This window comes from Malus domestica, chromosome 13 (genome assembly GCF_042453785.1).
Source record: "Malus domestica chromosome 13, GDT2T_hap1".
NCBI classification, from domain to species: domain Eukaryota; kingdom Viridiplantae; phylum Streptophyta; class Magnoliopsida; order Rosales; family Rosaceae; genus Malus; species Malus domestica.
This window is the reverse complement of record NC_091673.1, coordinates 19,073,934-19,088,680: the sequence shown is the minus strand read 5'-3', so window position 1 is coordinate 19,088,680 and position 14,747 is coordinate 19,073,934. Positions and strand designations below refer to the sequence as shown.

At 38.7% G+C, this 14,747-nt stretch overlaps 1 protein-coding gene across 1 annotated transcript; it reads left to right on the top strand.

Annotated features, from left to right (window-relative positions):
- Nucleotides 1-11,703: 11,703 nt before the first annotated feature.
- Nucleotides 11,704-14,503, top strand: LOC103453414 (protein PSK SIMULATOR 1). The gene is made up of 2 exons (XM_008392957.4): nt 11,704-13,923; nt 14,034-14,503. The coding sequence occupies exon 1, from the start codon at nt 11,941-11,943 to the stop codon at nt 13,738-13,740; it is 1,800 nt and encodes a 599-aa protein (XP_008391179.3). The 5' UTR covers nt 11,704-11,940; the 3' UTR covers nt 13,741-13,923; nt 14,034-14,503.
- The last annotated feature ends 244 nt before the right edge of the window (nt 14,504-14,747 follow it).

Sequence of the window (14,747 nt, the reverse complement as noted above, 5' to 3'; positions counted from 1 at the left end):
GGCCTATATGTTGGGCGGTGGAGCCTCGTCCCGATTTTGGGCAAGGCGTTTGGAAAAATAAGCTGGAAGTTAGGCGGCTCATAGGCGGAGAGCTAGGTGGCCCTAGGCCCTTTTTTATATTTTTTTTATTAATTGTGTGCTTTTTTCTTTTTTGGTTTCATGGTAGTATACTTATGGAAATGGTGTACCTAATTTGCAAATGATGGATTTACTACAAGTTCATCTAATAGTGAAACAAATTGGAGCACTTTTGAGGGGATACATACAAAGAAAAGAAATAAACTAGATACAACAATGTTAAATAGGCACTTATTTGCATTTTATCATTCTTTTATTATCCATACAAGTATAGTTTTTTTTAGGTGTAAATAGGCACTTATTTACAAGATATATAATAAATTTACATAAATCCGCCTAGGTGCCCGCCTAGCCGCCTAGCCGCTAGGCCCCTACCTGCCGCCCGACTAGCGCCTAGCGATTTTTAGAACCTTGCACATGGACACATAACAGGGTGATGTGGAGCGCATGTGGCCGTCTAATTTCACGCGTAAGACAACCTGCTCTGATACCATAAAATAAGTTGAGGTTCTATCATAAAACCAATTGACAATATGGGGGACAATATGGAGAGTAGACCAGCTAACTTATAAGCTCATGCAATGTCTCTCCTCTCACCAATGTAGGATTCATTATCAACAAGTTACATGGAATGTGAATGCATGTTGTGATAGTATCTTATTGTCAATCACTTATTGCTAGCAAATGAGAAAATTAAAATGCATTAAAGTGCATGATTTATATGAGATATTGTCGCTATTTCATTCTGGTTATAGGTTAGTTTTTCTTGTGTGAATGATGAACGATTTCCAACCGTTTTGCATGTGAAGATTCAGATGTGGGTGATTGCCTTCCGCATTTATCGTTGCATGCATGCAACTAGCTAATTTTTGCCGTGCGAAATTGGAAGAGCCTTTGCATATTGCGTTTGAACTAGTAATTAGGCAGAGTGATGCTACAAGTACATACTAGCACTAGCCGAAAATGTTTGACTAAAATGAGCATTTCTTTTGCTAATCAAGCAGCCAATATCTTCGTTTGTGTGCCTTGATAAAGTGAAAAACTAATCAAATCGGCTCTTTGCGATTTATGATGCATGCGCTTTTGTTTTTCATAATAATCTTGGGCAACAAAAGGCACATGAATCCATGATAAGGATCTAAAATGATAGGGAAAGCTGGTAAACAGACACAAAATCAATGATGATCAGGTAAGGAGAGAGGTGCACGTCAAGGTTAGCATTATATGACACAAACACGTACTGTTATCATGAGATTTCATGTTAATAGTACAACGTCATGTGAATAAAAACTTACACGTATATTATATCATTAATAGGAAATGCTACAATAGTAATGCACCCATATATAGAAGTCAATAATGTCCATGCCAAAGAGGTGGTCTTCTCTCTCTAGTCCTCTAATTGTAAGTCTTTTTTGTGCCCTTTAGTTTACGTTGGTCAGACTTTGAAGGCATTGGAGAAGGTCTAGAAGCATTAGACAAAGTGAAAAGGCATGCATGTTATACTGCACTCGCAGAGTTTACAGAGGCCACAAAGAAAATGGCCACCACATTAAATCACATTTGATCCACATGCATGTTAATTTGATAACTAATCTAATTAACATAATTAGTGGTAGGAAAATGGGGTTTTCTAATCCTTCTGAAATCATGTGATCTCCATATGAAATGCATTGCCAACCAGCTGCCCGCAAAATGGAAGTGTCTTCCCCATGATTTTATGGTTTGGACTCGGCATGGCTTCAGAACTTGGTCTGCAACATTAATTAGTTACTGTAAGAGATTAACTATTATCATATCCTTCGATCTTAAACAATCTTTTGAGAAAAGAGAGCAAATTTATCAAATCTTTGATTTGTAACTCACTTTTTTCCATGTAAATATAGGGAGAGAATTTGCTCCCTCTTTGAATGTGTACACTCAGTACACTATGATAAATAGTGATACACGTTATGTTAATGAGAGACACGAGAGTATAAATTTACTGACACATGAACAGTGGCGGAAGAAGGATGGGGGCATTGAGTGCTTATGCCCCTAGTAAGGTGTTTTCGTTTCTCCCGTTGAATTCTAATGTTGACCGCAAATGAAGTGAGATAAAGGAAACGAGTGATGTTCATTTTATATTTGTTGATGAGGAATTTAGGGTTTTGTATTGACAGAAAGACGATTAATATAATATGTGTTTGATTAAAGTATGTGAATGCTACATGTAATTAATAAATATAAGTGCATATTTGTCTTCGAGACAAGTGGAGCGCCATCAATATTTAGGGCACGCTTAGCTTATGAAGTACGAGAACTCGTTGTGAAATATTATAAATGAAGTATTACAATCAATGTTTGAAGTTTCTATCTTACTTCTCCATTGCAATAAATTTCTAACTCTACTATTACCCACTAGTGTATACAGTTAGTTATACGCTAAACCTTCTCCTATGAAGAAGAAAACCAAAATAATAATGGGAAATTTAACGAAAAGTACCTGGTACTGTTCACTTTAACGAAAAATCACATTTTTACACTAAAAAGTCAATCATGATACTATTCACTTTACCCTTTATTTTGTTCTTATCATTAAAACTCAAAGTTTTCAAACCCTTTTCATTAGTTTTCCTAATAATATATGCAAAGCCTGTAGCTATTGATGAATTAGTGACAAGGTCGTTGCTCTTTTTGTCTTTGTTTGCTTGCTTTTTGTAGGGAGAGAATCTCCATGTGTGGTGTTGTCAAGTCTTGATTAAGCTTTTTATGTTATGTTTTGTCTGCATAAAAACAAAGTCACCAGCTCCCACTACATTAACTTTTGACAAATGCCCTTCAGTGCAGTCAAGTTTTCGTTCGTAGACATCTCTTTCCACAACATTAATAGACAAAACTAAATCCAAAAGTCACATACGGCAAGCTATAAGCCTATATGTTTGAAAAGGACAGAGGACATGTACATACGCGTCGGAGGAATCATAACCACTTTTTTTTTTCACCTTTTACACATTTTAATTAATTTTTTTATTGCTCTATTTTACTTATTTAATTAAATTATTAAAAATGAATGATAACGTGTAAAAAGTTAAAAAAGAGTGTGAAAATTAACTCTCACGTTCCATTTACCATAGAACATATTTTTCTCCTTTTGCAAGCATCTTAAACCAATAAATGACTTGAACAATAATTCCTTTTATATTGGGCAAAAACGAAAAAGGCACACAAGACATGATGATAGGAAATGAATAATGAGTTCACTGAGTCTGGAGTTGTTATAGACAGGGAGGGGTTCCAACTCACCTATATTTGTTTTATTATTTTTTGTATAAGCAATATTTTATTTTAGACTAATCAAAACTATAAAGAAGAAAATGCAAACTCAAATGCATAATTGAAACACATATGTTTTTTTAATAGAAAAAGGTATGATATTCATTGATACGAAAGAGAATACATACCTAGTTGAGAATATGGTGCACAAATGGGCTTGATAGAAACCTTGCCGTGGATTTTAATCTGGTCGAATTGAAACACATATGTTGTAGTCAATGTGATTATGTCCTCGTTTGCTTTCTATACTTGTTAATTACGGTATCATTCAATGTTACGGTGTTTTAATTGTTAGATTTGATTCCATAACTATTTAGGTCTTTTATTTCCAATTTCAGTTATTTATTTATGTATCATTCAATATTCATATTAATTAAGCCAAAGTTGCAGTGCCAATCTAAAAGAGAATTAGAGGAGCAGGTAACAGTAATACCTAAATCAATTAAATTGTAGCTAAACAGCAAACTTGCAAGCTAAAAAAGTAGATATATATCATCACCAAAACCACCATTCCTGCCCTACTTTTTAACCAATTTTCCCATGGATATATGCTTTTGTCCTCAAATTTTCCAGATCTCCATGAAATTAAAGGATCCAACATATTATGCATGCAGGATCAGAATGTTGGGGAAATTTGACAGTTGACCTCATTGGAATAGATGTAGAAGATGCACATACAAATTGCAAAGCAGTTTGCCTACCATTTGATTAAGGCTTTTTAGCCAAATTCGTCAAATAAGATCGAACACCTGCACATCAATGAAGCTCTTCTGTTTAGTTTCCGTCAATAACTCCATTTGAAGAAAATATACAACACAAACTGAAAATTTATGAGCTTTTTTCTGTTTACACATGTAAAATATGAAGACTTGTAAAATGTGAATACTTGGATATGAAGTCAGAGAGGCCAAGGGGAGGTGGTGGTGATGATGGTTTAGTTGCTTCTTTCTTGTTGACTCAAAAGAAATCTCAAGTCAAAATCACTTCCCTAGTTGTTCCTTTTAATCCTTCAATATGAAACCCAGAAAAAGCAAACCTACTCAATTCATCAATGTTTGACTTGGATTCATTTTATTTTATTTTTCTTTAATTATTTTCTTAAATTTCAGAATTGGTTAATAAGAGACAAATCAAATATTAGTTTAGCGTATTTTTCTTCTTAGAAATGAAAGAGATTCTAATAAAGCGTTAAAAAAAGAAAAATCTGTTGTATGCATAATTTACTGAACAATTATGGAGGCCTTAGAGAGAGGGGTGCGGCAATAGGTAGAGAGAATGAGAGAGATGTGTAATTGTGGGTGTGTTCTATTCCACCCCATTGTGCCTTTATTTATAGTAGTAGGAAGGGTTAATTCCTTTCCCTTTAGGATTACAACATTTAATAGGTAATCTACTCCTAATAAGAATATAAGATACATTCCCATATCTACTAGGATTTACACAATCACATTCATAATCTAATAGGACTGCAACACTCCCCTTTGAGTGTGTAAATACTCAAGTAAATGGCACATCAGGTCTTCAGCGATGAAGTAAATATAGTTAATGAGGTCGTCGGCACAATGAGTGAATGCGAGTCTCATATCAACAGAAGAATGCATGAAAAGTAAAACTCACAAAACTTTACTATGGTAAGACCCAAGGTGGGAGAAAAACCCATAGTTTAAGGAGAAAAGTGAGAAGTTGCATTAAGTCAAAACTATACGTCTTTTGGACGCAAGTAGAAGAGCTCACAAGGTATGATCAGCCCAAGATGGGTGCCTCGTTAAAACCTAGTTAGGTAGCAAAAACCCAGTAGGAAATATGCTCTTAATTGTAGGGAAAAAGAGTACATTAAGATCAAGTGAGTATACTTTTGGATACTCCCCCTGAGTTTGACATAACTTCCAAATGAGAACTACAAACATTGCATATGAATAGTTAGGCATACCAATTCCTCGGACAAGCTTCTGGAAGGTTGACTTCAGTAGTGACGTCGTGTAGAGGTCGGCAAGGTTGTTTGGGATCAGCTTGCATGACTTCAATCTCCTCATGATTTGCTGATGTAGATGCAATATGTCTTGGCGTTGACTTTGTTGATGTATCATGGCTTGGTCGGATGGATACATGCGACATAGTCTTTATGGATTGTCGTTGAGACTTCAACGATGGATGAAAACAGCAAGTACTTGGAATATGCTCAACAAGAACTTCTAACCATGTCTCACTTGTGGCGTAGTGAAGTGAGGTGAGTCTTGGAGCGATTCGAAGATTTCGTAACTAAGGTCATATCGTGTACCTCCAAGATATTGTGATGTCTCTTAATGGTAAAGACATAACCATTCGGGGATTTTACTTTGTGCGGGTTTGATACGTAACATGTGTCAGCATAACAAACAAGGCAAGCATCATTTCGAGGATTAAGGGGGTTGAATCCGCTAAGATGCATTAGGATTTGCCCATGTAGTACCTTCAGGGTACGTCTTTAATACCAATTCAGTGGATGCGTGTAAGCGCGATGCTGCATCTTTACCAAAATCAACAGCGAATGAGATGTCTTGTCTAAATACAATAAGCTAAGTACAACGAAGCGCAAAGTTGAACTTTAGATATGGAATTTTGGATTCCATAACCTCTTCAAGGGTCTCATTTGCATATAACGTATGGACGATCAAAGGTATACTCAAAGGTAACACATTCGGGGTGTAGTTCAACTGGTAAACCAAAATACTGTCAGAACAATGCTTCAAATTTAGGTCAAGGCATAAATGAGTTTTCCTAAGATCCTTCATCTCAAATTCCATCTTCAGGTGCGAGGCAGTTTTCTCAAGCTCTTCTGGAGTCTTAGCGAGATTCGTGTTAACGACATAAACTGTAACTCTAGTAATTTTGAATAAGACTTCATAGTTTAACACGCAAGGGCATAATTCATATCACTGACTGATCAAATAATCACTTAGACGGGTATACCGCATCCGTCGGATTGTAAGTGAACGCCTCAAACAAGTTAAGAGGGTGTTCCGTGGTTTTGGAATTATTTGAACCAGTCCATGTAATTCTTCAAGAACATACATGTAAATCTTCATATCTATATCCTCATGGAGAAAACACTAACCACATTTCATAATGCTGTTATCAATCACAGGAAGTTTGAGAGAAACCTTACGTCGTAAGGCGTGCATCATATCGCACTATTTCATTCATCTCAATACGCTTCCTTTCCCACTTGTAACACAATAGGGTTACCTTGGGCAGTAGGAATGACATGTCCAATACACACTTTGGTAAGGAATTTGACCTGGATTGTAACTTTAGTTGTCTAATTAGTTATACATTATCACTTAATCAATGGAACATGGTCTGATATCGTCGCTTTTCATTTATGTCGGTAGCTACGAAATAAGTGAAAACATCATCGATGATAATCTCATTTCAATTCCATTTTCTCATCCAAACTAGTATACTGGACCAAGAACTTTAAGTCTCGAGAGAAATCCGGATTAATCTGCGATCGAGTTTAGATTCATTATTGTGCCGTATCTTCCTCTTCTAAGGAAGTGAATCCTACGAACCGAATGATCTATCGTGTTCCAGGCCAAGACAAATTGATTGGCTATCCACCGGTGTATTAGACCGTCTAACAGGGGCGTCCAAACCATCCGGGCAACACACCCTCCAGGGATGTTGACTCGGCATCTGTTAAGTACGTCTATCCTTGTAGACATGTTTGTAGTTAGTATATGATCTTGTCACTTTAGCTAGATCAGAGGAATGCGTCTGGAGCAACATTCTGAAAACTAGAATTCATTGCACTTGCTTATCATACTTGTGCGGTATGGGGATCGAGATGAGACATAGTGGGCAATGTCCACACAAATTCGCGTCGTTCTACAGAAACGTTGACATTCTTATCTCCTCTTAACGGCGGAAATACTGTCTCATTAAAGTGACAACCTGCAAATGAGCGGTAAAAAGATCACGTGCAAGGGTTAAAAAAGAGCTAGTGTGAAGGAGAATTATGATCGACAAAAGATACACATCATTCTTTGAGGACCCATGGTGGTACGTTGCGGCGGTGCAACTTGGCACATGGAATGCACACCCAAATGCGTAAATACGAAAATCATCAAGTTCGTACCCAGTAGCCAACTGTAACGTCATATAGGTTGGGTGGCAAACGGCCTTAAGGTGGACCAACATAACTGCATACAAGGATTGCATAGCCCTAGGCAGAAACCGAAAACTTGGTACGTTTACCAAAATTCGGGCGATCATTTAAATTGCACTTTATGATCACTAGGCAAGGCTATTTGGGGTGAATCATGGGAATTTGATGTTCAATTATAAACCCAAAGCAACATGCAATACTTTATCGAAAACTGTCGATATAAACTCTCCGGCATTATCAAGTCTCCCAGACCTTATGGGATAAGTAGAGTGGTGAACCCTTAATCGGCCATGAGGTTTAGCAACAATGTGTATGGACAAACATGTGACCAGTTTGTCAATTCATCAACCAAAATCATAAGTATTTATATGGTCCACATTTTGGTTGGATTAGTCTACATATATTCCTTTGAATCCACTGTGAAAAGAGAGTCGTGTCATATCTTCGCGAGGAATGATATTGAAAATCAATTTCCCTAATGAGCATGCTTGGCAAAGTGTGCTTGTAGGCATAAGATCCTTACTTCAGGTAATGAGATGTGGTGTAGTATCATTGTTCGACTTAAGTGTCCCAAAAGGTCATGCCAAAGTAAGTAAGCTCAATCACCAGGCTCCAGGCTGGTTACATATGGTGTATTCCCAATTAAGAGACAACCTATTGGCCCCAAATCAAAGTTTCGGGCTCATTTTTTGAGGTGGTGCAAAGATATTCACTCTATTTTCTTTAGTGGTTTCATTTATGATCATTGTCATCTCAAATATCCTTAAAAACTCAACGTCAGGGAGAATTTAAGGTCTCTTAAACTGTGATTCAATACCATTCATACAACTAGGAGCGTACCAATGCTTTTAATCAGGTTGGATAGACCTGAAGTCGTTGTTAGAGATGTGATTTAGGTGTAAAGTTAGTATGTGTAGTACGCATTCATCCAGACAACTAACTTTCCTACATTCCTACCTAATCACGTGTTTAATTGAATCGGTCACATGTATTAAGAAACATGATTAAATTAACTCATATTCGAGGACAATATCAATAAGATTATCTGTAAGTAAAACATACACCAAACTTGAATCCAAGAACATGAAAAAATGTTCATAAAGTAAATAGTTTACTAAGGGGATTCGGCCAACAAGGCCATCCATGTCAAAATTCTGCTCTTCCAACGGTGTTTGGTGAAGTAAAATTAGGCTCACATATTGACTACTAGAATGGTACTTCTTAACAACATTGGTAGGGGCACGAACAGGTGCATAACCAATGGTCTATTCCATCGAGACGGAAATAGATTTTGCAGGGTTAAGGTTTGGGAATACTATCCCTTATTTTTGAAGTTTTAGGTCTTAGGTACCAAGGATCACACTTCGAGCATGATGCCACACCTTGGTAGACCCTGATTCTACCATATGTTGTAAAAACAAACTCGAATTGGATTATGAGATAATGTGCCATTCGGTGTATCCCAGCCGAAGCAGTGCATCACCATTCAGTAGGCTTTAACTGAACTGGGTCGAGCTATTCGGTAGACTCTAGCTGAACTGGGTTCATACATTTCTCTCACTTTTGTGGTAGTAACCCGATTTGAGAATTTGGTAACTTCCGCTTTCTACACTACTGCTTCAGGGGCGAGTTAGAAACATGGAAGGACGAGAAAAGTATTCTCTAGTCAAAATTCAATTAGATTTATAAAATTCAGAATTATACTCATTCATAGACGTAATCATGGTGTGCTTCAGGCAGTGTTTTTCATGATTAGACAGTCCATAGGAACGAGCCAAAGAGCCATGAAATCCTCATTCGGGAGGTATTTCCATTTGTAATGCTTTGAGCATAAGTCTTCGAATGAAGATCATGGCGAATGCTTATTCAGCTCTTCCATGCCATTGTTGGCTTCAATGGTTTCTCATCTTTTTGATAATCAAGTGGAGATTCACGTCTTGTACCCCACATAAAGTGGTTTCTATTAGAAACGTCCAAATCAGGAAAATCAAACTTGTGACGGTTCAACAATCCACTAAATTTGGAAGGAACAAGGTTTTAATTGGTGCTATGGGAATGAATCATCCATAAGCATCAAAGTTAGAACATTTGAGTTCTAAGACATGGTTTTCATGAAAAACGTCGAGTTTTCATCGGTGTATTGTTTTATGAAAACTTTGGGTTTCAAAGGCACTAAATTTGAAACTACATGTTCAATTTAGTTTATGAACGTTTAGTTCATAAAAGAGAGGTTCATGAAAGAACACAGAATGCAATATATAACTAAGTGTAGTGGATTTGGGTTGCTTCAGGAACTCAAGTGTGAGTGCTTCGGGACTATGAAAGTATGTCAATGGTTCAAAAAAAAAAATTATTGAATCGTTAATGTCCAAAAGTGATCTTTAGGTCAATAATTTTGGATTCATTATCAGATTAATGGATTGCAGGTCACTTTTAATTAATTCAATAGATCGGGACCATTTGGGGTCGATTGTAGAAGCAATAATAATAATAAAATTCAGATTAAAATTATTTAAAATGCTAAATAATGGCATAGGGTTGAAAAATATAGCCCCAAAACAAAATTGGGCTAGGGTTGGTTGCAAGGGGTGGGCCACGGCTGAGATAAACAGCCTATCAAAGCAGAAAAAAAAACTCGGCTGCTATTCGGCTTGGGAAAGGGTGTTGTGCAACCCAGCTTATAAAGTAAGCTTCATGCTTGCAGTGGTAAGCGGGCCAGTCGTGTGAGGAGCCCAGCGATGTGCTGGCTTCTGGGGACACCTAACTTAGCTTGCGGGCTAACGAGCTGAAGGCATGGGCTGGAATGAGGAAGGGGCCTAGCAAGGTTTGTATGCTGCAGGCCCAACAAGTTTAAACCCAGGCCGGAGGCCTGGTTCATGCATGCAGGCAGCCCTCATAGTTCTAGCGCCCAAGCCCTAAGCTACAGGCTCGGCTTGGCATTAGGTCGGCGTGGCTACGGGCCGCATTTTAACCGTAATTTTATCCCAAAAATAAAAATTATTTTCAAAATATCCTAGGGTTTGAGAAACCCTAATTGCTTATATTTTCTTTCGATTCTTTGACTCACATATTCCACATAGCGATTTAATTGCGTAATGCGTGAAACAAATATATATATTGATAAATATATGAAACATATACAATATATATATATATATATATATATATATATATCGGAAGGAAAATATAAACATAGAAGGTTTATGCATCATGGGGAATGTTTCATGCTTCAAGGTCGTTTCAAATATCTTACTTTATTTTAAGCGTACCTGATTGGCAGAAAACAACAAGAGCCTTTGAATGTGTAGAAGATCCTTCTCCGAAAGCCGGACTTGCATCTCCAATGTGTTGTATCACGTTCAACATAGAAAAATTAAATTGAATCAATACCATATAGATCAATTCAAAATAATAAATTAATCATAAAAATAATGATTAAAACGTAATACTCCCCTGATTGAAAAAAAAAACTCTCTTTAGCACAACATCAAGAACGTACTGATAACGTGTTGTAGGCATAATTTACTGAACAATTATGGAGGCCTTAGAGAGGGGTGCGGCAATAGGTAGAGAGAATGAGAGAGATGTGTAATTGTGGGTGTGTTCTATTTCACCCCATTATGCCTTTATTTATAGTAGTAGGAATGGTTAATTCTTTTTCTTTAGGATTACAACATTTAATAGGTAATCTACTCCTAATAGGAATATAAGATACATTCTCATATCTACTAAGATTTACACAATCACATTCCTAATCTAATAGGACTGCAACAAAATCTTATATTTAAGCATACAAAACAGGAATATGATCCTAGATATCAACGGTTAGAAATTATTTTGAATTTTTTATTTAAAATTGAACACAAACAGTATCTAGCGAAAGCTGACCATAAGATATACAAACGGCTAAGAATTGATCTCTAAGATCCTCTTATTTAAAATTCTTGTAATTTAAGTACCTACTAGGCTTCATTTTACTCATCAAAATGAAGAGAGGTAAAAGAGAGGGTTTTTTTAAATATCAAATAAATTTTCCAGAAAAACAAAAGATGCAAACAAATTCAAAACGCAAATAACTGCAGAAAGTCAGAGTCAGAGCCACTTTGAAAAGTTTTGAAAAGTTTCCACCACTTTAAATTCATCCACTGATTGGTGATTCCCCCACACCTTTCTTTTCCCTCCAATCAATTGCGCCTTCCCACTCTCTCCCCACGCCCAGAATCCTCCAACCCCTCTCTGCTTTCCTTCCTCTGTTCTTGCTTTCGCCGGCAAAATCTCACCTTCCATTCACCGCCATAGCTGGCCAGCTCAAAAGGGTACCGAGATTTCACGCATGAAATCGGGTTTCCGCCGGCGTTTTGGCCCGACCCAGTTACTTTGAGCTCCGGATCTTCGCAGCAATGGTTGCAGAGCCTTGGATTTTGAAGATGGGTAACCAGGTAAGCTCCAATCTCAAGCACGCTCTTCCTTTTCAACCTTCGAAGAAATCATCAGTCTCCAAATCTCAACCCGCCGCTGGCGCCAAAACCCGGAAGCAGACCGTTGGCATTCTCTCCTTCGAGGTCGCCAATGTCATGTCCAAGACCGTCCATCTCCACAAGTCCCTCACGGACTCCGAGATCTCGAAGCTCAAAAACGAGATCTTGAAGTCCGAGGGAGTGCTCAACCTGGTCTCCGCTGACGAGGCCTATCTTCTCGAGCTCGCCATGGCGGAGAAGCTGGAGGAGCTGAACCGGGTCGCCGCCGTCGTGGGGAGGCTCGGGAAGCGGTGCGTCGAGCCGGCTCTGCAGGGGTTCGAGCATGTCTATGCTGACCTCGTTAATGGGGTCATTGATGTGAAGGAGTTGGGGTTTTTGGTAAAAGACATGGAGGGTATGGTGAGAAAAATGGAGAGGTATGTGAATGCTACTTCCAATTTGTACAGCGAAATGGAGGTTTTGAATGAGTTGGAGCAGGCCACCAAGAAATTTCAGCACAATCAGCACGAGGAGAGCAAAAGGGCTTTTGAGCAGAAGCTCGTTTGGCAAAAGCAGGATGTCAGGCATCTCAAGGATGTCTCTCTTTGGAACCAAACGTATGATAAAGTTGTGGAATTGCTCGCCAGGACGGTCTGTACTATTTTCGCCACAATTCAGGCTGTTTTCGGAGACTCTGTTTTGAGCAAGGACCGTGTTGGGTTGATTGGTGGAGCTTCACCGCCTACGGTGTCCGGTCAGATTGATGTGAGGAGGGTTTCTCAGGTGGCTTCTGAGCCGTTAAAGAGGGTTGCTAGTAGGAAAGAAGGGTTGCATTCGGGTCCGGTTGAGAAGGCTGTGGTGCTGAAAAAGGGGTCATCTTTTAAGCCTCAGTTTGATTCGAGGAGAGGTGAATTTGGGGCGTTTCGAGCGGAGGATTTGAATCCTCCGTGCGGAGCAAGCCCCGGGAGGATTTTCATGGACTGCCTTAGAATGAGCGGTACAGTTGATGATGATGATTATGGTGGTGCTGGTAATTATGATGACAGGAGTAGCCAAATTTCGGGTTGCAGTGTTGCAAATGGCGGTTTAAGGAGAGAGTATCCGAACCATTCGGGTTGTTTTAATCGAGCACAAACGGGTGTTCACCTTCAATCCAAGTGTGGCGGAACGAATGGTGGTGCACGGTTTGGTCCCAAGAGTAAGTTAATGGTTTATGCCCCTCCTTCTACTGTGGGAGGCTCTGCTCTAGCTTTACATTACGCAAATGTTATAATTGTTATAGAGAAGTTGCTTCGATATCCGTATCTAGTCGGCGAGGAAGCGAGGGACGATTTGTATCATATGTTACCAACGAGTTTAAGGATGGGTCTGAGGACTAATCTCAAGTCCTATGCCAAGAATATGGCCATATATGATGCGCCTCTTGCGCATGATTGGAAGGAGACTCTTGACGGGATTTTGAGGTGGCTCGCCCCATTGGCGCACAACATGATGAGATGGCAGAGCGAGCGGAATTTTGAGCAAACGCAGATTGTTACGCGCACAAATGTTCTTCTGCTACAGACATTGTATTTTGCTGATCGAGACAAGACAGAGGCAGCTATTTGTAAGCTGCTTGTTGGGTTGAATTATATATGCCGCTACGAGCATCAGCAAAATGCATTACTGGATTGTGCAAGTAGTTTTGATTTTGAAGACTGCATGGAGTGGCAAATGCAATGCGGGGCTTCATTTGTTGATTGATTGACTCCGTCATTGGATTTGAAATCGCCAAGGCGGTGGCTGTGATAAGGAGTTGTTCTTAATTCCAATCACTTGGATAAACATGTAGATGATAGTTCAACAGGATGTGAATATATCAACGCTTCGCAATTCACACTGAATACTTTGTCCGCTCAAGATTTGATTGTTGTAGTTTGTTGCAAGGTATGTGAAGCTTTGACTTGTGAAGTACATAATTCTAAGAACAGTGTCTTTTGTTGTAGAATTGTACATATGTTGGTGTAAAGTTGATACTTCTTCTTTGATTATACTAGATTATGTGCTATGTGCCGAAAAATGAAAGAGAACAAATAGAGTTTTCGATGCACGAGTGCAGTTTCCTATGAATCCAAATGTTGCATTTGCAGTCTGCAGACCTCTGTGAGTGTGTATGCGTGTGGGCGGGGTAACGAGAACTTCTTTGGGAAAACCTGCCATGACTGAAGGTGCCTCGTTGCACTCAAAAGAAAGCATCAACGTGCCCTCGGGTCTGAAGCCGTCCTAAGTCTAAAGGTTGAATCTTCTTTTGCACACTAGCTAAACATTTTATGGACATGACGAGCATTGATCTGCCAGGATGTTTTCACCACCCCCAGCCAATTCGTCTGTGTTGTTCCTTTTCTTTTATTTTTTATTTTTTATTTTTTACGACATTACTTTCATAGAATGTATATCGGAATTACTCTGATTCTTAAATTCCCCGCTTCTAGTAAACCACGGGTATTGAAATTCTTCCAGTTACTAACTTCCTCAGTGCTCCCTACCACATAACATTCCTTCCTCGATCCATGACTTCCTTCGTTCCGGGTAGACATATTTTATTTTTTTTGGGGGTGACAGAGGACAATCAAATTCATTGAATGAGAAATGCCCATTACAAATTGTTTAGGCCCAAAATAATAGTTTGGGCCGAGTATAGAATCATTCTCGGCCCGGAAGGCCTTGCGACAAGGGTGTTATGAATCGTTCAGTACGTGGGCCTCCAAACC